Source organism: Bombina bombina, chromosome 3, assembly GCF_027579735.1.
Source record: "Bombina bombina isolate aBomBom1 chromosome 3, aBomBom1.pri, whole genome shotgun sequence".
In the NCBI taxonomy this organism is placed as follows: domain Eukaryota; kingdom Metazoa; phylum Chordata; class Amphibia; order Anura; family Bombinatoridae; genus Bombina; species Bombina bombina.
Genome location: NC_069501.1, coordinates 636,642,562 through 636,668,537, shown reverse-complemented (window position 1 = coordinate 636,668,537; position 25,976 = coordinate 636,642,562). Strand labels below are relative to the sequence as shown.

At 42.1% G+C, this 25,976-nt stretch overlaps 1 protein-coding gene across 1 annotated transcript in view; it reads right to left on the bottom strand.

The window, feature by feature from the left end:
* Positions 1-25,976, bottom strand: part of BRIP1 (BRCA1 interacting helicase 1) — a 1,071,924-nt gene that overhangs the window by 657,428 nt on the left and 388,520 nt on the right. The window contains exon 10 of the mRNA XM_053707344.1: positions 5,302-5,434. Within this exon, the coding sequence (XP_053563319.1) occupies positions 5,302-5,434 (133 nt within the window). The remainder of the gene's footprint in view (positions 1-5,301; positions 5,435-25,976) is intronic.

Here is a 25,976-nt window from a genome sequence, read left to right as displayed (position 1 = left end):
TGTAAAGGTTCAAACGGAACCCCTTGAAGAACTGAAAGAACTAAATTTAGACTCCATGGAGGAGTCATGGGTCTGTAAACAGGCTTGATTCTGACTAAGGCCTGTACAAAAGCTTGTACATCTGGCACTGCTGCCAGGCGTTTGTGTAACAAAACAGACAAAGCAGATATCTGTCCTTTTAGAGAACTCGCTGACAACCCTTTATCCAAACCCTCTTGGAGAAAGGAAAGAATCTTAGGAATTTTAATTTTACTCCAAGAAAATCCCTTGGATTCACACCAACAGATATATTTTTTCCATATTTTATGGTAAATTTTCCTAGTCACAGGTTTTCTGGCTTGGACCAGAGTATCTATAACTGAATCTGAAAACCCACGCTTAGATAAAATCAAGCGTTCAATTTCCAAGCAGTCAGCTGCAGAGAGACTAGATTTGGATGTTCGAATGGACCTTGTACTAGAAGATCCTGTCTCAAAGGTAGCTTCCATGGTGGAGCCGATGACATATTCACCAGGTCTGCATACCAAGTCCTGCATGGCCACGCAGGAGCTATCAGAATCACAGAGGCCTTCTCCTGTTTGATCCTGGCTACGAGCCTGGGAAGGAGAGGAAACGGTGGAAACACATAAGCTAGGTTGAACGACCAAGGCGCCACTAATGCATCCACTAGTGTCGCCTTGGGATCCCTGGATCTGGACCCGTCGCAAGGAACCTTGAAGTTCTGACGAGACGCCATCAGATCCATGTCTGGAATGCCCCATAATTGAGTTAACTGGGCAAAGACCTCCGGGTGGAGTTCCCACTCCCCCGTATGGAAAGTCTGACGACTCAAATAATCCGCCTCCCAGTTGTCTACTCCTGGGATGTGAATTGCAGATAGATGGCAGGAGTGATCCTCCGCCCATTTGATGATCTTGGATACCTCTCTCATCGCCAAGGAACTCTTTGTTCCTCCCTGATGATTGATGTAAGCTACAGTCGTCATGTTGTCCGACTGAAATCTTATGAATCCGGCCTTCGCTAGTTGAGGCCAAGCCCGGAGCGCATTGAATATCGCTCTCAGTTCCAGGATGTTTATCGGGAGAAGAGACTCTTCCCGAGACCATAGACCCTGAGCTTTCAGGGAGTCCCAGACCGCGCCCCAGCCTAATAGACTGGCGTCGGTCGTGACAATGACCCACTCTGGTCTGCGGAAAGTCATTCCCTGAGACAGGTGATCCTGAGTCAACCACCAACGGAGTGAGTCTCTGGTTAACTGGTCTACTTGAATCTGGGGAGACAAGTCTGCATAATCCCCATTCCACTGTCTGAGCATGCACAGTTGCAATGGTCTTAGATGAATTTGAGCAAAAGGAACCACGTCCATTGCTGCCACCATTAGACCTATTACTTCCATGCACTGAGCTATGGAAGGCTGAGGAATAGATTGAAGAACTTGACAAGCCTTTAGAAGCTTTCATTTTCTGACCTCTGTCAGAAAAATCTTCATTTCTACAGAATCTATTATTGTTCCCAGAAAAGTAACTCTTGTAGATGGGGACAGGGAACTCTTTTCCACGTTCACCTTCCACCCGTGAGACCTGAGAAAAGCTAATACAATGTCTGTATGAGCCCTTGATCTGGAAAGGGACGACGCTTGGATTAGGATGTCGTCTAGGTAAGGTGCCACTGCAATGCCCCTCGGTCTTAGAACCGCTAGAAGGGACCCTAGCACCTTTGTGAAAATTCTGGGAGCAGTGGCTAAACCAAACGGAAGAGCCACAAACTGGTAATGTTTGTCCAGAAAGGCGAACCTTAGGAACTGATGATGATCTTTGTGGATAGGAATATGTAGGTACGCACCCTTTAAATCCACGGTAGTCATGAATTGACCCTCCTGGATTGTTGGTAAAATTGTTCGAATGGTTTCCATTTTGAACGATGGAACTCTGAGGAATTTGTTTAGAATTTTTAAAACAAGAATTGGTCTGAAAGTTCCCTCTTTTTTGGGAACTACAAACAGGTTTGAGTAAAACCCCTAACCTTGTTCCACTGTTGGAACTGGGTGTATCACTCCCATCTTTAATAGATCTCCTACGCAATGTAAGAATGCCTGTCTCTTTATCTGGTCTGAAGATAAGCGAGACATGTGGAACCTTCCCCTTGGAGGAAGTTCCTTGAATTCTAGAAGATAACCCTGAGAGACTATTTCTAGTGCCCAGGGATCCGGAACATCTCTTGCCCAAGCCTGAGCAAAGAGAGAAAGTCTGCCCCCTACTAGATCCGGTCCCGGATCGGGGGCTACCCCTTCATGCTGTCTTGGTAGCAGCAGCAGGCTTCTTGGCCTGTTTACCCTTGTTCCAGCCTTGCATTGGTTTCCATGCTGGCTTAGCCTGGGAAGCGTTACCCTCTTGTCTAGAGGCTGCAGAGTTAGGAGACGGTCCGTTCCTGAAGTTGCGAAAGGAACGAAAATTAGATTTGTTCTTAGCCTTGAAAGGCCTATCCTGTGGGAGGGCATGGCCCTTTCCCCCGTGATGTCTGAAATAATTTCCTTCAATTCTGGCCCAAAAAGGGTCTTACCTTTGAAAGGAATATTAAGCAATTTTGTCTTGGATGACACATCCGCCGACCAAGATTTTAGCCAAAGCGCTCTGCGCGCCACAATTGCAAAACCTGAATTTTTCGCCGCTAATTTCGCCAATTGCAAAGCGGAATCTAAAATAAAGGAATTAGCCAACTTTAGTGCGTGAATTCTGTCCATGACTTCCTCATATGGAGTCTCCTTATTGAGCGAATTTTCTAGTTCTTCGAACCAAAAAGACGCCGCCGTTGTGACAGGAATAATGCACAAAATTAGTTGGAGGAGGAAACCTTGTTGAACAAATATCTTTTTAAGCAAACCTTCCAATTTTTTATCCATAGGATCTTTGAAAGCACAACTGTCCTCAATGGGAATAGTCGTGCGTTTGGCCAACGTAGAAACTGCCCCCTCAACCTTAGGAACTGTTTGCCATGCGTCCCTTCTGGGGTCGACAATGGGGAACATTTTCTTAAATATAGGAGGTGGGACAAAAGGTATACCTGGCTTCTCCCACTCCTTAGTCACTATGTCCGCCACCCTTTTGGGTATCGGAAAGGCATCAGCGTGCACAGGGACCTCAAGGAATTTGTCCATTTTGCACAATTTTTCTGGAATGACCAAAGAGTCACAATCGTCCAGAGTAGTTAGCACCTCCTTAAGCAGGGCGCGGAGATGTTCTAACTTAAATTTAAACGTCACAATATCAGGTTCTGCCTGTTGAGAAACTTTTCCTGAATCAGAAATTTCTCCCTCCGACAGACCCTCCCTCACTGCCAATTCTGACTGGTGTGAGGGTATAACAGATAAATTTTCGTCAGCGCACCCTTGCTCATCCTCTGTATTTAAAACTGAGCAATCACGCTTTCTTTGAAATGCTGGCATTTTGGATAAAAGATTAGCTATAGAATTATCCATTACTGCAGTTAATTGTTGCATAGTAACAAGCATTGGCGCGCTAGATGTACTAGGTGTCGCCTGCGCGGGCATAACTGGTGTTGACACAGAAGCAGAGGATGATGAACTATCCCCACTACCTTCATTTGAAGAATCATCTTGGGCAACCTTATTAAATGTGACAGTACTGTCCTTACTTTGTTTGGACGCCATGGCACAATTTTCACATACATTTAAAGGGGAGACCACCTTGGCCTCCATACATACAGAACATGTTCTATCTGAAAGTACAGACATGTTAGACAGGCTTATACAGGCTATTAATGCAATAAAACCGTTTTTAAACAAAACCGTTACTGTCTCTTTAAATGTTAAACAGAGCACACTTTATTTCTGAATGTGTGAAAAACTATGAAGGAAATATCCGATCCTTACCAAATTTGCACCCTAGTGTCTTAATGCTTTGAAAGTATTGCACACCAAATTTCAAGTTTGTAACCCCTTAAATGAGCAAACCGGAGCTATTTGTTCAATTTACCAGTTTAAACCCACTACAGTCCCAGCCACAGCCTTTGCTGCGGCTTTACCTTTCCTTGGGGGTTATTCGCCACAGAAATAAGCCTTCCAGAATCGTTTTTTATGGCCACAGGACCTTCTCACATGAAGCTGCATGCACTGCTTCCAGAAGTAACTGCGCAATTAAGGTGCGAAAATGAGGCCTCCTCCCTCTGCATACCAGAGTGAAAGGCCCTTATTGACTAGAATAGGTGTCTAAACGACTGCCAGGCGAATAAAAAACGTTCCCAAAGTGTTTTCAAGTTCCAAAACACTCCAAAAGTCATATAAATATTGTATAAATCAATCGATTTAGCCCACAATAGTGTCAACCAGTATATAGCCCATTAATAAGCCTTCATTCTGTTATGAGTCTAAGAAAAATGGCTTACCGATCCCAAAAAAGGGAAAATGACAGTCTTCTAGCATTACTATGTCTTGTTAGAAAATGGACTAGTCATACCTTGAGCAGAAAAGTCTGCAAACTGTTCCCCCCAACTGAAGTTCTCTGGGCTCAACAGTCCTGCGTGGGAACAGCAATGGATTTTAGTTACTGCTGCTAAAATCATACTCCTCTTTAAACAGAACTCTTCATCACTTTCTGTTGTAGAGTAAATAGTACAAACCGGCACTATTTTAAAATAACAAACTCTTGATAGAAGAATAAAAAACTACAACTAACACCACATACTCTTTACCATCCCCGTGGAGATGCTACTTGTTCAGAGCGGCAAAGAGAATGACTGGGGGGCGGAGCCAGAGGGGGAGCTATATGGGCAGCTTTTGCTGTGCTCTCTTTGCCATTTCCTGTTGGGGAAGAGAATATTCCCACAAGTAAGGATGAAGCCGTGGACCGGACACACCAATGTAGGAGAAAAAGGGATTATCTATCGTTTTAAACAATAAAAATTCTCGAGTAAACTGTCCCTTTAATAGAAGCATTTTGCCCGTAAAAGTATATTACAAAATGCTTCTAAAAATATAATGGATGATCATTTGATATTTAACTAGATTGTCCTTTTAAGGCTTATTTGGTAGTATAAAACAAGGTAGTTTGTAAATGAAAAGGTTATGTTACTCAGCAATACTTAAAACATTTTATTGAGAAGTTCTTAAAAATATAACCATTGTGTATAAGACAGCTCTAGACAGCATGGGCAGAAAGTAAAAAACACAATTAAATTACAAATAATTAAATTATAAAGTACATTACATACCTAAATAAGTTATGGGATTTATTATTATTTTAAGAAAAATTACAATTTTAGTAAAATAAATACATTTACACCTACCTTAAGAACTGGAAACGTAGCATTTGTTATGCCCATGTCATGAAAAATTGCAAGAACTTCTTTACCATTCCATACTTTAGACGATGATTCATATTCTCTTTCTACCAACTGACTAGAGCTTTCTCTTATCCAACTAGAGAGAAAAAAGATCAAAGTTTGCCATCACTATTGCACATAACCCATTTTCATACCTTATTTTTCAAATACAGAAAAAAATTAAATAATAGGGACTATCCGAACTATCACAAGCCAAGAAAAGACAGACAATACAAAAAGAAGGCGAGGCAGGGCAAAAAGGGCTTAAAAGTTAAAACGTAGCTTTTATTGCCATCACCATGGATAAAAGAAAATTAGCAGCAAAATAAAAAGCAGTAATGTCAGAATGAGCTTGGACAGCAGCAGTCTAACAAGAAAAGACAGAGTAGTGGAGAAAAACAAATTATGCTTACCAGATAATTTAATTTCCTTCTGTATAAGGAGAGTCTACGGCTTCATTTCTTACTGTTGGGAAGTACTAAACCTGGCCATCAGGAGGAGGCAAAGACACCCCAGCCAAAGGCTCAAATACCTCTTCCACTTCCCTCATCCCCCAGTCATTCTGCCGTGGGAACAAGGAACAGTAGGAGAAATATCAGGGTATAAAAGGTAGGTCTGGTACAGAGAGGTAGATTTGGGTGTCATCGGCATACAAATGATATTGAAACCCGTTGGACTTTATTTAAGGGACACTGAACCCAAATGTTTTCTTTCCTGATTCAGATAGAGCATACAATTTTAAGCAACTTTCTAATTTACTCCTATTATCAAATTTTCTTTATTCTCTTGGTATCTTTATTTGAAAAGCAAGAATGTAAGTTTAGATGCCGGCCCATTTTTGGTGAACAACCTGGGTTGTTCTTGCTGATTGGTGAATTGATTTAACCGACCAATAAACAAGTTCTGAACCAAAAAAAATAACTTAGATGCAAATAAAGATAGCAAGAGAACGAAGAAAAATTGCTAATAGGAGTAAATTAGAAAGTTGCTTAAAATTGCATGCTCTATCTGAATCACAAAAGAAAACATTTGGGTTCAGTGTCCCTTTAAGGAACCTAATGATAACGTATAGATTGAAAAGAGAAGCGGACTGAGGATAGAAGTGGTAACGGGGCAGAGGATGCTCCGGAGAAGGCTACACTAAAGGTATGGTTAGAGAGATAGGAAGAGAACCACAAGAGAGCTGTGTCGCAGATGCTAAAGGATTGGAGGGTTTGGAGTAAAAGAGGGTGGTCAACAGTGCCAAAGGCTGCAGGCAGATCAAGTAGGATAAGCAGAGAGAAGTGGCCTTTGGATTTTGCTCTAAGTAGCTCATTGGTAACCTTGGCAATTGCTGTCTCTGTGGAGTGATGGTGACGAAATACAGATTGCAGTGGGTCAAGAAGAGAGTTTAGTGTAAGGAAATGAGATAGACGTGCATATACTAGCTTTTCAAGGAGCTTTGAGGCAAGAGGGAGTAGGGAAATAGGACGGTAGTTGGATGGGGAGGTTGGATCGAGGGAAGGTTTTTTGAGGATAGGTGTGACTAGTGCATGTTTTAGAGATGAGGGAAATATACCAGTGCTGAGAGGTTGAAAATGTGTGCGAGTATGGGGGTGATGATAGAAGAGAGGGAGGGGAGTAGCTGTGAGGGGACAGGTAGTGAGGTGGGAGGACAGTATAAGGGCTGGAACTTTTTCCTCGTTAACAGGGGCAAAAGAGTTAAATTTAAGGGTATTTGGCTTTTGGATGATTGTGAGCTTTTAAGGGGTGGGAGATTGGTAGTAAGTTGAGAGGTGATTAAATTTCTGATGGAGTCAATTTTGTTATTGAAGTGGCTGGCAAAATCTTGAGCTGAGAAGTTGTATTAGGAGGTGGGGGTGGGCGGAAAGCAGACGTTTTGGGTTAGAGGAAAGAGTAGAGATGAGATTAGAGAAGTATTGTTGCTTATAAAGATTAAGGGCAGAATAGTATCCACCTTAGGGACGGAATACCACAACTCCAGCTGAGAGTCTGGGACCGGGAATTATTTTTTAAAGACAGACGAAGGGGAAAAGGAAGATCCAATTCTGTCCCACTTGTTCTTAATAATGTTCGCCATTTTTACAGGTACAGGAAAAGTTAGCGGTGCTACCCTGTCCTCGTATACTCTGTCTAATTTAGGGATCAAAGGTTCATCAGGCAACTTGGCCTCTGGAACCTCTAATGTCGACAGAAACTCCTTTAGAAGAAAATGAATGTGTTCAATTTTAAATCTAAAGGCTGGCTCCTCCGCAGCCAGAGGTCTGGAGGTAGCAGACTCCGATCCAGAAAGTTCACCCTCTGAAGACTCAGAGTGTGACCCCATCCTTGGATACATGAAAAATCTAATAAATCACTGGATGGCCCCTGAAACAGAGAGCTATGTTTAACCTTTCGCTTGCACTTTGTAGGGCGAGCCTCAGACACCGCAGTATTTAACTGCACGGTAAAGTCTGATGGTAAAAGGCTCCCTCCAGATCAAGCATGCTACGGGAAGCTGCATGTGATGAGGGAGATGACTGATGGGTATGCACCTCACTGGACGGCGAGTCCTCAGAGGTGGACGGCTCAGTAGTACTAAAGGGGTTAACCTTCTTAGACATAATAACCTTGTTGATGCATATGGAACATAGTTGAGAGGGCGGGCATACCAAGGCCTCCTCACAATATAGACAGGTATTATTATTAGGGATAGAGGGAGTACCCTCAAGCATATCAGAATCCGTCATAGCTTGCGCTAATAACAGTAGGACACAAAATAAATTATCTTTTATTTGTCACAAAATGGCATCTTTATACTCCTAATGACAGGGGCATTCACCACCTTTTAGACCCAGGCAACAAATGTCTTCTCCAACAGCTAGCTCGGTCAGGAAAGGGAAAATGAAACCAGTCACGTGGTGCGCAAGACAGGACCGCCCCTGCTATGAGAAAAAAAGCGCAAAGCTACAAACTGTGCAGCGTTCAAAGTGAAAGTAAAAACCTGTGTGTTCCATTACCGCATAACAGCAGCCTATGAGCCCAATAAATCTCCACATAAAGCAGTATAAATCAACATATCACATTTGATTAATCCCCACTGTTCAATAACCTCCCTCAGGAGGCATTAAACCAAGATTCTATTAAGATAAAAGGAGCCACACTGTGACCCTGTCTTCTAGCATTTTGAACATATGTAAAAATTGAGGGGGCGGAGCCAACTTTAGAAGCGACAAGACATATATCAGTGGAGCTCCGGAGCTTAGATTTATAATTTACCTTTTTTTTAACATGTTGAAGCATAGCTACTACAACGAAAACGAGACACGCAAACACAGCCACTTGGCCCTTGGATATCCCTTTTATTAGACATCCGTGTAGCTGAGACTCTCACATGCAGCCCTCTCAGTCATTTAGGTAACGAAGTGTAAAAAAAACTATAAACTTATCAAGCATATAGCAGTATTCTAAAAAAATTAAAATAAAAAATTTGCATTGCCCAGCTGCCACGTGCTTGGGGTAAGAGCGCATAATAGAGACTGGAAAGTTTGTTCTACCCGATTTATGTGGCCTAATAGACACCTACCAAGTCATACTTGAAGAATCGCTGAGGGCGGCATTTCATCCCCTGGATAACCCTACTTCGGAGCCAGCTTTTAAGCCAGGGCCTGTATTGAAAGAGAAGAAGTGTGAATACGCTGCGTGGTCCCGATGCAATCTGCATACTGAAGCCACAACCTGGAGAGACCCGCTTGGAGGCGGTTGAGATGCCGAGATCCCTAGAGATTTCTGATCCCGAAGACAACTTTGCTCAGACTGAGGTGGGCTCAGCTTGGGGAAGACAGAAGGACGAGAGAGGCCATCTGAGACACACTGATTGGCGGCTGATTCAGAAGTTCGGCAGACACACCAGCTTTTACCCAATATTATCAGAGCACTCCCTACAATCAGGTTACTTTCTCCAGCACTGCTCTTCTACCAACATCCAGAATCTTACCATATTCTTTGAGGTAGACCTAACATTTCATGAGGTTGGGATCGGATAAATTATCTGAAAAGGTATAGGGCCTTCCAACATCTTTCAAACGGGACACAATATGCTAAAAGGACAGAAACACGGTTTATATTTCTCTGATCAGAGAGACTTTATTTAAATTATACAGTGTTTTAGAGTTTATATTTAACTTTTCAATATTTCAGTGTTTTTCAATATTTATGCTGTTTGTAGTATGTACCAAGATTAGTCTTAACACATTTTTCTGCTGCAGTTCTGACGCTCTGTCTGGGGCTGAGACAGAGTTGTTGGATTAGCTTTCTGTTGATATTTAAAGGGACACTGAACCCAAATATTTTCTTTCATGATTCAGATAGAGCATGACATTTTAAGCAACTTTCTAATTTACTCCTATTATCAGTTTTTTCTTTGTTCTCTTGCTATCTTTATTTTAAAAGCAGGAATGTAAATCTTAGCAGCCAGCCCATTTTAGGGTCAGCACCATGGATAGTGCTTGCTTATTGTAGGTTTACATTTACCCACCAATAAGCAAGCATACCCAGTTTCTCAACCAAAAATGGGCTGGCTCCTATGCATCACATTCCTGCTTTTTAAATAAAGATAGCAAGAGAACGAAGAAAAATTGATAATAGAAGTAAATTAGAAAGTTGCTTAAAATTGCATGCTCTATATAAATCATTAAAGAAAAAATTTGGGTTTAGTGTCCCTTTAAGACATACTGAAACTTATCTTCTACTAAATGGCTATATACAATCAGCTTACTATATACTAATACTTGACACCATCTTCGGTTTATAGTTAATAAGGTCTGGGCTTCTAGAGTATATTGGTATGTGATATCATATAGTGCAGTTCTGAAATTATTATCCTCTATCTTCTCTATTCTCAGTGGAGTCCCTCTCTCATTATTAAGATGCTATCTGCTTGGCTAATTACTTTCAATTTAAAGACTGTCAATACCTTTACCGTATACACTATAAAGCCTTCTCTTTTTTTTTTAAGATTTAAGTTAGCAAAGAGGTTGACAATATACCTAGTTCTTAATTTAATCTAGTCAGCAATTACTCCCCCTCATATTAGCTACTCTTAGGTTTTGAACCACATTTAAGCCGGTTACCATACCTTCAATATGTATAGCTCAACCTTAAAATCCAGCTGAAGCATATAGCCCCTATATTTAGCAGCTATTAGTAATACCAAGTAGCACAAGAACATATGTAATATCACTGTTAATATAAACCTGAAATTATTATTTCTAATAGCTGTGCCAGCTTCGGATCCCCCCCTCCTTTCACGGTTTACTTAAGTAAACAAAGGAAAATATATCCCATGGAATTCCTGTATCACTCCCATAAATATTTTCATCACAGAAGCAACTGAATATACATGGTTTCTTAGGTGGCGTTAATTATAGCTTCCCGTACTAAAGACAATTCTTCCCAGAAAACGCACTAAAATCTGCCCTCAGCTACTTAAAGGACAGAAACAATAGAATTCACAGCGGGTAAGCCACTGATCTTTATTTAGATCCTGATACAAACCCAACTATATTGAAACTTGCTTCAATCTCGTTAAATATTCTTAACATATATGAATCTTGAGTAACTACTTAGTAAATTGGTAAATAGCCAGATAACAATATAAAAGAGGTTAGATAGCGACTATATATTCTAGTTACTTATAAATATATGTAAGTCTGTCTTAGAGTGTTGTATTTTATACCGATATTACAATATATAAAGCAGATATTGTCGAAATTATATCCCATTATACTATCTCAGCTCATAACTACTTTACCACATTTTGAACCTTTAGTGTATGAGATGGATAGGTATACCATTGTGCTAGTGCATACTAATCTCCCAGACTGTATTGTAACCTTGTTTTATTTTACTATATGTTTAATAATCTCAATAAAAAATAAATTTAAAAAAAAAATTTAAAACGATCTTACCAGAATCCATGCTGTAGAACAGTAACACGGCATCTCAAGTGTGACAGTCTTGTAGCATCGCTTCTGACATGGACTTGAGTGAAGAAAAAGCAGAAAGTGAAACTCGTCAACACTGGTTGCTTAAGGAGCTGTTAGCAGGCAGTCTGGATGGGTTCGCAGGAAGACTCTCCCTGCATCTCCAGACTCTAACTTTCGTCAATATTCTCACTGAGAGGCTGACAAGACTACTTACAACTCCAGTCCCATATCGAAGGGCAAATACCCCTCCTGAGGAACAACGCCGAAATCTTCTGACACTTCTCTGCCATCCTCCTGTGACGAAAGGCAAAGAATGACTGGGGGATGGGGGAAGTGAGAGAAATATTTGAGCCTTTGGCTGGGGTGTCTTTGCCTCCTCCTGGTGGCCAGGTTCAGTATTTCCCAACAGTAAGGAATGAAGCCGAGGACTCTCCTTATATTAAGAAGGAAACAAAGAGTAATTGTATATGAAACAATAAACTAAATTTAGTATCTCATCACAGAGCGAACATAAAATTATTAGAAATATTTGTGATCCACTTCTTCTTCACCCTTCCATCATATATGAATTTAAAGGGAAAGTGAACACCTTGTAATTACAAGACATTTCCCTTTTGTTGCTATAGAATAACATATCAGCCAGTAACATATAAGCCAAGTCTTTAAAACCAATTAACTTAAATAAGTCTTTAAATAAATTATCATCCGATTTGCCGCCATTGTTTTTTAATAGATAAATTCTATCCACCATTTGGAGGAGCCAATCTGGGCTTTAGCCTGCAGAAAACAAGGCTGACCACAGTCATAAAGTTAGTACAAATTACTATCGGCTAGATTACAAGTTGTGCGTTAGGGTAAAAAAGCAGCATTAAGAGGTCTTAACGCTGCTTTTTTACGCCCGCTGGTATTACGAGTCTTGCAGGTTTAGGGGCACCGCACTCTTCTTTGGCCTTAACGCAAAACGACTTACAAAAACTTCGTAAAGTTTATTAACCCCTAAACTTCATAAAGACTTTTTTCTATGGGACTTCCAAAGCGCCGGTATTACGAGTCTGTACTGGGAGGCCAAAGAGTGAGCGGTACACCCTACCCTGTCAAGATCCCTAACGCATTTAAAAGTCAGTAGTTAAGAGTTTTATGGTACAATGCCGTAACATAAAACTCATAACTAAAGTGCTAAAAAGTACACTAACACCCATAAACTACCTATTAACCCCTAAACCGAGGCCCTCCCGCATCGCAAACACTATAATAAAAAATGTAACCCCTAATCTACCGCTCCGGACACCGCCGCCACCCACAAAATATATTTATGAACCCATAATTTGCAGTCCCCAACATCGCCGACACCTACATTATATTTATTAACCCCTAAGCTGCCGTCCCCAGTGTCGCCGCAACCTACACTTTTTAACCCCTAATCTGCCGTCGCCGCCACTATAATAAACATATTAACCCCTAAACCACCACACTCCCGCCTCGCAAACATTAGTTAAATATTATAAACCCCTAATCTGCCGGCCCTAACATCGCTGCCACCTTCCTACATTTATTAACCCCTAATCTGCTGCCCCAAACGTCGCCGCCACTATATTAAAGTTATTAATCCCTAAACCTAAGTCTAACCATAAACCTAACACGCACTAACTTAAATATAATTTAAAAAAATCTAAATAAATAATCCTATCATTAACTAAATAATTCCTATTTAAAACTAAATACTTACCTATAAAATAAACCCTAAGCTAGCTACAATATAACTAATAGTTACATTGTAGCTAGCTTAGGGTTTATTTTTATTTTACAGGCAAGTTTGTATTTCTTTTAACTAGGTAGAATAGTTATTAGTTATTAACTATTTAATAACTACCTAGCTAAAATAAATACAAAAGTACCTGTAAAATAAAACCTAACCTAAGTTACACTAACACCTAACACTACACTATAATTAAATAAATTAACTAAATTACCTAAATTAAATTAAATTAGCTAAAATACAAAAAACAAACACTAAATTACAGAAAATAATAAACAAATTACAGATATTTAAACTAATTACACCTAATCTAATAGCCCTATTAAAATAAAAATGTCCCCCAAAATAAAAAAAAATCCTAGCCTAAACTACCAATAGCCCTTAAAAGGGCCTTTTGCGGGGCATTGCCCCAAAGTAATCAGCTCTTTTACCTGTAAAAAAAATACAAACAACCCCCCAACAGTAAAACCCACCACCCACACAACCAACCCCCCAAATAAAATACTATCTAAAAAAAACCTAAGCTCCCCATTGACCTGAAAAGGGCATTTGGATGGACATTGCCCTTAAAAGGGTAGTTAGCTCTTTTGCCGATCAAACCCTAACCTAAAAATAAAACCCACCCAATACACCCTTAAAAAAAACTAACATTAACCCCATGAAGATCGACTTACCGGGAGACGTCTTCATCCAAGCCGGGACGAAGACCTCAACGAAGCTGGGAGAAGTCTTCATCCAAGCCGGGTGAAGTGGTCCTCCAGACGGGCAGAAGTCTTCATCCAGACGGCATCTTCTATCTTCATCCATCCAGCGTGGAGCGGGTCCATCTTCAAGACATCCAAAGCGGAGCATCCTCTTCATCCGGAGTCTTCTTACTGAATGAAGGTACCTTTAAGTGACGTCATCCAAGATGGCGTCCCTTAGATTCCGATTGGCTGATAGAATTCTAAGGTAGAAAAAATCATATTGGCTGATGCAATCAGCCAATAGGATTGAAGTTCAATCCTATTGGCTGATCCAATCAGCCCATAGGATTGAGCTCGCATTCTTGAAATAGCCCGCAGCTCCGGAGTCAACAAGAGCCTGGGTGACTATGGAGGAGTCCACCCAGGAAAGGAAAACCGTGACCAAAGGCTTCTCCTTTAGCGGTTCAAGGGACGAGGATAAAACACTCAAGGTCTGCCCCCGACAGGACCTTAGGTGTGAGCGTTTCCCGGCCGTGTAGGACAAGACTTCAAAAAGTGGCCCTGTAACCCACAATAGAGGCAGAGCCCTTCCCTCCTCCTAAAGGCCCTCTCCGCCACGGAGAGACACGTGAATTCCAACTGCATCGGCTCAGCAGTACCTGGTGACTCGGGACCAGGAGGCATGGGAGGAGAGGGAGGCATGGGTGGGAACGAACATGTAGGAGACAATGGAATAGGAGGCTTCCGCAAGAGCTCCTTCAAAGAGGGCCTCTCTCTGAGTCTGATGTCAATTAGGATCAAAAAAGACACCAATGCCTCGAGATCTTCTGGTAAATCTCTGGCAGCAACTTCGTCTTTAATCGCATCAGAGAGCCCATGAAAGAAGGCGACAACAAGGGCTTCATTGTTCCAACCTACCTCCGCTGCAAGCGTACGGAACTCAATGGCATACTGAGCAACAGATCTCGTACCTTGCTGAATGGACATGAGTCGTTTAGTAGCAGAGGCGGAGCAAGCCGGAACATCAAATACCCTTCGAAAGGAGGCCACAAATTCAGGGTAATTTGAAATCACAGGTTTATTAGTCTCCCACAAGGGATTAGCCCAGGCAAGAGCTGTGTCAGAGAGTAACAAGATGAGAAATCCCACCTTAGCTCTATCAAAGAGAAACGCCTGAGGTAACACCTCAAAGTAAATGCCCATCTGGTTCAAAAACCCTCTGCACTGATTAGGATCGCCTCCATATCGCTGAGGTAGAGGTGCAGAACCGGACATAATCCTGGTAGGACTAGGTGCAGCAGCGGAAACAGGAGTAGCCATAACTTGCGGGACATTTTGGTCCAAATGTGCAGTGCGAGTCAGCAGGGTTTGCAGGGCTAGTGCAAATTTATCCAAGCGGTGATCCTGTTCATCCATCCTGGAAATTATGGCAGGTAAAGGTGGATTATTAGCACCATCAGGATTCATGGCCCTTGCGTAATGTCAGGGTGCCAGGAATCAGACTGAGACGAGAAGTGCAAAAATAATCACACCTTTATTAACAGCAAAAAATAATAAAAAGTCCACAAGTCAAATAACAAGCCAGGAATCAAAACCAGAGCTGGTAGTCAGACGAGCCGAGTCAGGAGCCAAAGCGAGTAGTCAGACGAGCCGGAATCAGGAACAAGGAGAACAGCAGAGTTAGGAACAAGCCAGGGATCAGGAACCAGGAGGGACGTCAGACAGCCAGGTAATACACAGGAGCTCTCTCCAAACAGGTCTGAGACACCGCAAGGGCAAAGCATACTGAACAGAGGCCCTTTAAATAATAAGTGATGACATCACAATTCTGAGACTGCACCCTGTCTCACACGGATGATGTATACCAGTGCAGGAAATGAGCAGCATCACACAGTATGCACCAGCATCAGCAAGAGAGGTGAGTAAAATGGCTGCCAGCAGCACATGGCAAACAAAGCAGGGAAAAAAACCCTGACATAATGTGGATCGCTGAGAGCAAACAATTGTGTATCTCTGCCCATTCCAGGATCCGAGATATCTCCCCCATAGCTAGGGAGATCCTCTTTGCCCCCTGATGGTTTATGTAAGCCACCGAGGTGATGTTGTCCAACTGGAACCTGATGAATCGGGACGACCTCAGGGGGGGCCAAGCCTTCAGAGTGTTGAATATCGCTCAGAAAAAAAAAAAAAAAAAAAAGGCAGGCGGCTACTGAGATACTGAAAAAAGTACTTTTTATTCCAAGTAAAAAGTTTGACAAAAAGCAAAAAGGATTAATATGACACAAAACACCAAGGAGGGAAACAGCAGACTTACATGTTTCACGCTGGCTAGCGCTTAATCATAGAAGCTGTTAGACAAGTGAAACCTGCTGTGGCTCTTAAAGGGACAGTGCACCAATCAGAACACCTCATATCTAAATTGGAACAGAACAGGTGTAACATAGATGTATTATTTCTACATATATGTCCACTAAGAGAGCCACAGATCAGATAAGAATAAAAATTTAATGGCAATACTTGTGAAGATATGCAATCCAACCGAAAAACACTAGTATATTCAAAGCTAGATGACAGTATATTCTGTACATGAAATGTGATGTTAACACATATGTGCAGATTCTAAAAAAGCATCATATATACAGTGATAGCTAATAATTGATAAAACAAAACAAAACAAAACTAGATTTGGCAACAAAATATAACATAATTTATCATTTAATTTTTCAAAAAAGGAGAATAAAGAACAAAAATAAAACATGAAAATGTCTCTCCATAATTTGAAAAAGATTTTTTTCTAACTAGTTTCTCAATAGATTCTTCATAATTTAGAGAAGAAATTGCTGCCGAACACTTTAAATAATTCTACAGACTTTAGAAATCAAAGAAATTGAAGACAGATTCAGATATAAAAGAAATTAGTAACCTAAAGCCATAATTCAAAGAGATACGATACTCTGTGATGAAATATATAATATATACACAAAATTATTATTATTATTGAAATTGATGGCTTAGGTCTCTGAGATGTTCTCGTGCCCGGTCTCTGAGGGTTCTACTCGACTGACCTACGTATTGTATTCCACAAAGCTGGCAGTCCAAAAGATAAACTATATAATCTGTGAGGCATGTTGCATGGAAGTCGATTTCAAAGGAATCACCAGTAACCTTACTAGAAAAACTTCTAGTGAAGTCCATGTTTTCACAAGTTATACAGTTTGACAAGTGAGCCCTAAAGTTACCTGTGCCTCTAAGCCAGTTACTGTTTGATTGGGTATTGGATTTAACTAAACTAGGTGATAGCTTAGTGGCTAATGTAGGTGGTTTCCTAGCAACAAATCTACACTCTTTTATATATGGCTGTAGAATCTCATCACCTTTGAGTATGTGTAAATGCTTTCTGATGATAGCACATATAGAATTATACTCAGGAGAGAACTGTGTAGAGAACACAATACTACAGTCGTCCAAAAATTCTCTATCTTTTCTTTTATTCTTTCTCATTAGGCTGCCACTTGTAGTGGTATTGTCTAACTTAGAAGGTTGTTCTACAGGATAGGGTTTCCAATCCCTGATCTCTTCAAATGTTTCGAATAGATCCTTTTTATTGTACCCCCTAGCTTCCAATCTAGAAATAAGCTCTCTGCCACATTTATTATAATTATCTGTAGTACTGGCGTTACGTCTGAGCCTAATAAATTGGCTCCTTGGTATAGATTTCACTAAATGTGGGGGATGACAAGAGGTAGCATGAAGGATTGTGTTTCCCGCTGTCTCTTTCCTGTATGTGGTGGATACAATTTTATGACTAAGATTGTCACCCTGTAAACTTAGATCTAAGAAATTCACACTATCTTGGTGTAATTCACCTGTAAATTTTAGATTTACATCATTGGTGTTTAAATGTGTGAGGAAATCATAAAAAGGAAAATCTTCTTTAACAATGAAAATGAGATCATCTATGTACCTCATGTACAGAAGGATGCCGGACCCAAAAGGTTCTCCTATATTATAGATGTGTTGGAGCTCCCACTTACCCACAAACAGATTTGCATATGAGGGGGCAAATTTTGCCCCCATTGCTGTTCCTTGACACTGCAAATAAAACACTGAGTCAAAAACAAAATAATTGTGGGTAAGCAAGAACTCCACAACTTCAACAATGAAATGTTTCACTTCATTCTTATAGGAAGTATTATTGGCTAGGAAGAACTCCAAGGCCCGACACCCCTGTACATGAGGTATAGAAGAATATAAAGAAGTTGCATCTACAGTAATCCACTTATATCCAGCCAGCCATACAAAATCATTTAATACATCTAATAGATGTCCAGAGTCCCTAGTGTCGCTATAGAGGTTACTAACTAATGGTTTGAGTATACTGTCAATCCATTCAGACATAGGCTCCAAAAGGGAGCCTATGCCTGAAATGATTGGACGTCCTGGTGGAGAAAGAAGGCTCTTATGGGTTTTAGGGAGATAGTGGAAGATGGGGATTATGGGATGTGTAGGTAGTAGGTATTTAGATTGTTCTATAGTCAAAATCCCTAAAGAAACTGCTTCCTTAAGGATTTTTGAGAGTTGTCTGGAGAAAACAGATGTAGGATCTGAGTCTAGTTTTCTATATGTCTCAGTGTCAGAGAGTTGTCTGTTAGCCTCTATTAAATAATCTGATTTGTTGAGGACAACAACATTGCCCCCCTTATCGGAGTTGCGAATGACAATGTTGTTGTTATCAGCCAGATCCTTGATAGCTAGTCTCTCCTGAGCAGTTAAATTTTGTCTGGTGTTGAAACCAGTGGATAAGCGAGTTTCCTCCAATTTAAGCACATCTTCCTCTACTCGCTTATGGAAGGAATTCAAAAAACTACCTCTGAAATGCCTAGGATAGAAAGTGGATGTATGTTTAATTGGAGTGGGAGGAACCTCACACTTATCAGAAGTGATGTTGCTATCAAAATTCTTAATAGTTTCAATTAACCCAAAATCTGCAAAGGAAAACATTTTATTCCAATCAATATTATCATTAGTATTGGTATTAACATTGACATTAGCATTATTGACCACAGTGGTACTAACGCCAAAGGTGGTCCTTTCAGAATCATGGAAAAATCTCTTAAGTGCTAACTTTCTTATAAACCTATTGACATCAATAAGAGTTCCAAAGGCTGAGAATTTGCATGTAGGAGCAAAACCCAAACCCTTTTTCAAAACCCCCTCATGTGTTGGTGTGAGTTGTGTGTCAGATAGGTTAATGACATTAAAAACAGAATTTATGCTTACCTGATAAATTACTTTCTCCAACGGTGTGTCCGGTCCACGGCGTCATCCTTACTTGTGGGATATTCTCTTCCCCAACAGGAAATGGCAAAGAGCCCAGCAAAGCTGGTCATATGATCCCTCCTAGGCTCCGCCTACCCCAGTCATTCGACCGACGTACAGGAGGAAATATGCATAGGAGAAACCATATGATACCGTGGTGACTGTAGTTAGAGAAAATAATTCATCAGACCTGATTAAAAAAACCAGGGCGGGCCGTGGACCGGACACACCGTTGGAGAAAGTAATTTATCAGGTAAGCATAAATTCTGTTTTCTCCAACATAGGTGTGTCCGGTCCACGGCGTCATCCTTACTTGTGGGAACCAATACCAAAGCTTTAGGACACGGATGAAGGGAGGGAGCAAATCAGGTCACCTAAATGGAAGGCACCACGGCTTGCAAAACCTTTCTCCCAAAAATAGCCTCTGAAGAAGCAAAAGTATCAAATTTGTAAAATTTGGCAAAAGTGTGCAGTGAAGACCAAGTCGCTGCCTTACATATCTGGTCAACAGAAGCCTCGTTCTTGAAGGCCCATGTGGAAGCCACAGCCCTAGTGGAGTGAGCTGTGATTCTTTCAGGAGGCTGCCGTCCGGCAGTCTCATAAGCCAAACGGATAATGCTTTTAAGCCAAAAAGAAAGAGAGGTAGAAGTTGCTTTTTGACCTCTCCTTTTACCAGAATAAACAACAAACAAAGAAGAAGTTTGTCTGAAATCTTTAGTGGCCTCTAAATAGAATTTTAGAGCACGGACTACGTCCAAATTGTGTAACAAACGTTCCTTCTTTGAAACTGGATTCGGGCACAAAGAAGGTACAACTATCTCCTGGTTAATATTCTTGTTGGAAACAACTTTCGGAAGAAAACCAGGCTTAGTACGCAAAACCACCTTATCTGCATGGAACACCAGATAGGGCGGAGAACACTGCAGAGCAGATAACTCAGAAACTCTTCTAGCAGAAGAAATTGCAACCAAAAACAAAACTTTCCAAGATAATAACTTAATATCTACGGAATGTAAGGGTTCAAACGGAACCCCTTGAAGAACTGAAAGAACTAGATTAAGACTCCAGGGAGGAGTCAAAGGTCTGTAAACAGGCTTGATTCTAACCAGAGCCTGAACAAACGCTTGAACGTCTGGCACAGCTGCCAGCCTTTTGTGAAGTAAAACAGATAACGCAGAAATCTGTCCCTTCAGAGAACTTGCAGATAATCCCTTCTCCAAACCTTCTTGTAGAAAGGATAAAATCCTAGGAATTTTTATCTTGTTCCATGGGAATCCTTTAGATTCACACCAACAGATATATTTTTTCCATATCTTATGGTAAATTTTTCTAGTTACAGGCTTTCTAGCCTGAATCAGAGTATCTATTACAGAATCTGAAAACCCACGCTTTGATAAAATCAAGCGTTCAATCTCCAAGCCGTCAGTTGGAGAGAAACCAGATTCGGATGTTCGAATGGACCTTGAACAAGAAGGTCCTGTCTCAAAGGTAGCTTCCATGGTGGAGCCGATGACATATTCACCAGGTCTGCATACCAAGTCCTGCGTGGCCACGCAGGAGCTATCAAGATCACCGAAGCCCTCTCCTGGTTGATCCTGGCTACCAGCCTGGGAATGAGAGGAAACGGTGGGAAAACATAAGCTAGGTTGAAGGTCCAAGGTGCTACTAGTGCATCTACTAGAGTCGCCTTGGGATCCCTGGATCTGGACCCGTAACAAGGAACCTTGAAGTTCTGACGAGACGCCATCAGATCCATGTCTGGAATGCCCCATAATTGAGTTATTTGGGCAAAGATTTCCGGGTGGAGTTCCCACTCCCCCGGATGGAATGTCTGACGACTCAGAAAATCCGCTTCCCAATTTTCCACTCCTGGGATGTGGATTGCAGACAAGTGGCAGGAGTGATCCTCCGCCCATTGAATTATCTTGGTCACTTCCTCCATCGCCAGGGAACTCCTTGTTCCCCCCTGATGGTTGATATATGCAACTGTCGTCATGTTGTCTGATTGAAACCTTATGAATTTGGCCTTTGCTAGATGAGGCCAAGCTTTGAGAGCATTGAATATCGCTCTCAGTTCCAGAATGTTTATCGGGAGAAGAGATTCTTCCCGAGACCATAGACCCTGAGCTTTCAGGGGTTCCAAGACCGCGCCCCAGCCCACCAGACTGGCGTCGGTCGTGACAATGACCCACTCTGGTCTGCGGAAGCTCATTCCCTGTGACAGGTTGTCCAGGATTAGCCACCAACGGAGTGAATCTCTGGTCCTTTGATCTACTTGAATCGTCGGAGACAAGTCTGTATAATCCCCATTCCACTGTCTGAGCATGCACAGTTGTAATGGTCTTAGATGAATTCGTGCAAAAGGAACTATGTCCATTGCTGCAACCATCAATCCTATTACTTCCATGCACTGCGCTATGGAAGGACGAAGAACAGAATGAAGAACTTGACAAGAGCTTAGAAGTTTTGATTTTCTGACCTCTGTCAGAAAAATCCTCATTTCTAAGGAGTCTATTATTGTTCCCAAGAAGGGAACTCTTGTTGATGGGGAAAGAGAACTTTTTTCTATGTTCACTTTCCATCCGTGAGATCTGAGAAAGGCTAGGACGATGTCCGTATGAGCCTTTGCTTTTGACAGAGACGACGCTTGAATCAGGATGTCGTCCAAGTACGGTACTACTGCAATGCCCCTTGGTCTTAGAACCGCTAGAAGGGACCCTAGTACCTTTGTGAAAATTCTCGGAGCAGTGGCTAATCCGAATGGAAGTGCCACAAACTGGTAATGCTTGTCCAGAAAAGCGAACCTTAGGAACTGATGATGTTCCTTGTGGATAGGAATATGGAGGTACGCATCCTTTAAATCCACCGTGGTCATAAATTGACCTTCCTGGATGGTAGGAAGGATCGTTCGAATGGTTTCCATTTTGAACGATGGAACCCTGAGAAATTTGTTTAGGATCTTGAGATCTAGAATTGGTCTGAATGTTCCCTCTTTTTTGGGAACTATGAACAGGTTGGAGTAAAACCCCATCCCTTGTTCTCTTATTGGAACTGGATGAATTACTCCCATCTTTAACAGGTCTTCTACACAATGTAAGAATGCCTGTCTTTTTATTTGGTTTGAAGATAATTGAGACCTGTGGAACCTTCCCCTTGGGGGTAGTTCCTTGAATTCCAGGAGATAACCTTGAGAAACTATTTCTAGTGCCCAAGGATCCTGAACATCTCTTGCCCAGGCCTGAGCAAAGAGAGAAAGTCTGCCCCCCACCAGATCCGGTCCCGGATCGGGGGCCATCCCTTCACCCACCCCCTGTTTTGGTAGCAGTGGCAGGCTTCTTGGCCTGCTTACCCTTGTTCCAGCCTTGCATCGGTCTCCAGGCTGGTTTGGGTTGAGAAGTATTACCCTCTTGCTTAGAGGATGTAGAAGTAGAGGCTGGTCCGTTTCTGCGAAAGGGACGAAAAACATAATTTATGCTTACCTGATAAATTCCTTTCTTCTGTTGTGTGATCAGTCCACGGGTCATCATTACTTCTGGGATATAACTCCTCCCCAACAGGAAATGCAAGAGGATTCACCCAGCAGAGCTGCATATAGCTCCTCCCCTCTACGTCAGTCCCAGTCATTCGACCAAGAATCAACGAGAAAGGAGTAACCAAGGGTGAAGTGGTGACTGGAGTATAATTTAAAAGATATTTACCTGCCTTAAAACAGGGCGGGCCGTGGACTGATCACACAACAGAAGAAAGGAATTTATCAGGTAAGCATAAATTATGTTTTCTTCTGTTATGTGTGATCAGTCCACGGGTCATCATTACTTCTGGGATACCAATACCAAAGCAAAAGTACACGGATGACGGGAGGGAAAGGCAGGCTCATTATACAGAAGGAACCACTGCCTGAAGAACCTTTCTCCCAAAAATAGCCTCCGAAGAAGCAAAAGTGTCAAATTTGTAAAATTTGGAAAAAGTATGAAGTGAAGACCAAGTTGCAGCCTTGCAAATCTGTTCAACAGAGGCCTCATTCTTAAAGGCCCAAGTGGAAGCCACAGCTCTAGTGGAGTGAGCTGTAATTCTTTCAGGAGGCTGCTGTCCAGCAGTCTCATAGGCTAAACGTATTATGCTACGAAGCCAAAAAGAGAGAGAGGTAGCAGAAGCTTTTTGACCTCTCCTCTGTCCAGAGTAAACGACAAACAAGGAAGAAGTTTGGCGAAAATCTTTAGTTGCCTGCAAGTAGAACTTGAGGGCACGAACTACATCCAGATTGTGTAAAAGACGTTCCTTCTTTGAAGAAGGATTTGGACACAAGGATGGGACAACAATCTCTTGATTGATGTTCCTGTTAGTGACTACCTTAGGTAAGAACCCAGGTTTAGTACGCAGAACTACCTTGTCTGAGTGAAAAATCAGATAAGGGGAATCACAATGTAAGGCTGATAACTCAGAGACTCTTCGAGCCGAGGAAATAGCCATTAAAAACAGAACTTTCCAAGATAACATTTTTATATCAATGGAATGAAGGGGTTCAAACGGAACACCCTGTAAAACGTTAAGAACTAAGTTTAAACTCCATGGTGGAGCAACAGCTTTAAACACAGGCTTGATCCTAGCTAAAGCCTGACAAAAGGACTGGACGTCTGGATTTTCTGACAGACGTCTGTGTAACAAGATGGACAGAGCTGAAATCTGTCCCTTTAATGAACTAGCTGATAAACCCTTTTCTAAACCTTCTTGTAGAAAAGACAGTATCCTAGCGATCCTAACCTTACTCCAGGAGTAACCTTTGGATTCGCACCAGTATAGGTATTTCCGCCATATTTTATGGTAAATCCTTCTGGTAACAGGCTTCCTAGCCTGAATTAGGGTATCAATAACCGACTCAGAAAAACCACGTTTTGATAAAATCAAGCGTTCAATTTCCAAGCAGTCAGCTTCAGAGAAGTTAGATTTTGATGTTTGAATGGACCCTGTATCAGAAGGTCCTGTCTTAGAGGTAGAGACCAAGGCGGACAGGATGACATGTCCACTAGATCTGCATACCAAGTCCTGCGTGGCCATGCAGGTGCTATTAGAATTACTGATGCTCTCTCCTGTTTGATTTTGGCAATCAATCGAGGAAGCAGCGGGAAGGGTGGAAACACATAAGCCATCCTGAAGTTCCAAGGTGCTGTCAAAGCATCTATCAGAACTGCTCCCGGATCCCTGGATCTGGACCCGTAGCGAGGAAGTTTGGCGTTCTGGCGAGACGCCATGAGATCTATCTCTGGTTTGCCCCAACGTCGAAGTATTTGGGCAAAGACCTCCGGATGAAGTTCCCACTCCCCCGGATGAAAAGTCTGGCGACTCAAGAAATCCGCCTCCCAGTTCTCCACTCCCGGGATGTGGATTGCTGACAGGTGGCAAGAGTGAGACTCTGCCCAGCGAATTATCTTTGATACTTCCATCATTGCTAGGGAGCTTCTTGTCCCTCCCTGATGGTTGATGTAAGCTACAGTCGTGATGTTGTCCGACTGAAACCTGATGAACCCCCGAGTTGTTAACTGGGGCCAAGCCAGAAGGGCATTGAGAACTGCTCTCAATTCCAGAATGTTTATTGGAAGGAGACTCTCCTCCTGATTCCATAGTCCCTGAGCCTTCAGAGAATTCCAGACAGCGCCCCAACCTAGTAGGCTGGCGTCTGTTGTTACAATTGTCCAGTCTGGCCTGCTGAATGGCATCCCCCTGGACAGGTGTGGCCGATAAAGCCACCATAGAAGAGAATTTTTGGTCTCTTGATTCAGATTCAGAGTAGGGGACAAATCTGAGTAATCCCCATTCCACTGACTTAGCATGCATAATTGCAGCGGTCTGAGGTGTAGGCGTGCAAAAGGTACTATGTCCATTGCCGCTACCATTAAGCCGATCACCTCCATGCATTGAGCTACTGACGGGTGTTGAATGGAATGAAGGACGCGGCATGCATTTTGAAGCTTTGTTAACCTGTCTTCTGTCAGGTAAATCTTCATTTCTACAGAATCTATAAGAGTCCCCAAGAATGGAACTCTTGTGAGAGGAAAGAGAGAACTCTTCTTTTCGTTCACTTTCCATCCATGCGACCTTAGAAATGCCAGAACTAACTCTGTATGAGACTTGGCAGTTTGAAAGCTTGAAGCTTGAATTAGAATGTCGTCTAGGTACGGAGCTACCGAAATCCCTCGCGGTCTTAGTACCGCTAGAAGGGCACCCAGAACCTTTGTGAAGATTCTTGGAGCCGTAGCCAATCCGAATGGAAGAGCTACAAACTGGTAGTGCCTGTCTAAGAAGGCAAACCTTAGATACCGGTGATGATCTTTGTGGATCGGTATGTGAAGGTAAGCATCCTTTAAATCCACTGTGGTCATGTACTGACCCTCTTGGATCATGGGTAAGATTGTCCGAATAGTTTCCATTTTGAACGATGGAACTCTTAGGAATTTGTTTAGAGTCTTTAAATCTAAGATTGGCCTGAAAGTTCCCTCTTTTTTGGGAACCACAAACAGGTTTGAGTAGAACCCTTGTCCTTGTTCCGACCGCGGAACCGGATGGATCACTCCCATTAATAACAGATCTTGTACGCAGCGTAGAAACGCTTCTTTCTTTATCTGGTTTGTTGACAACCTTGACAGATGAAATCTCCCTCTTGGGGGAGATAATTTGAAGTCTAGAAGGTATCCCTGCGATATGATCTCTAGAGCCCAGGGATCCTGAACATCTCTTGCCCAGGCCTGGGCGAAGAGAGAGAGTCTGCCCCCCACTAGATCCGGTCCCGGATCGGGGGCTCTCGGTTCATGCTGTCTTTGGGGCAGCAGCAGGTTTCCTGGCCTGCTTGCTCTTGTTCCAGGACTGGTTAGGCTTCCAGCCTTGCCTGTAACGAGCAACAGCTCCTTCCTGTTTTGG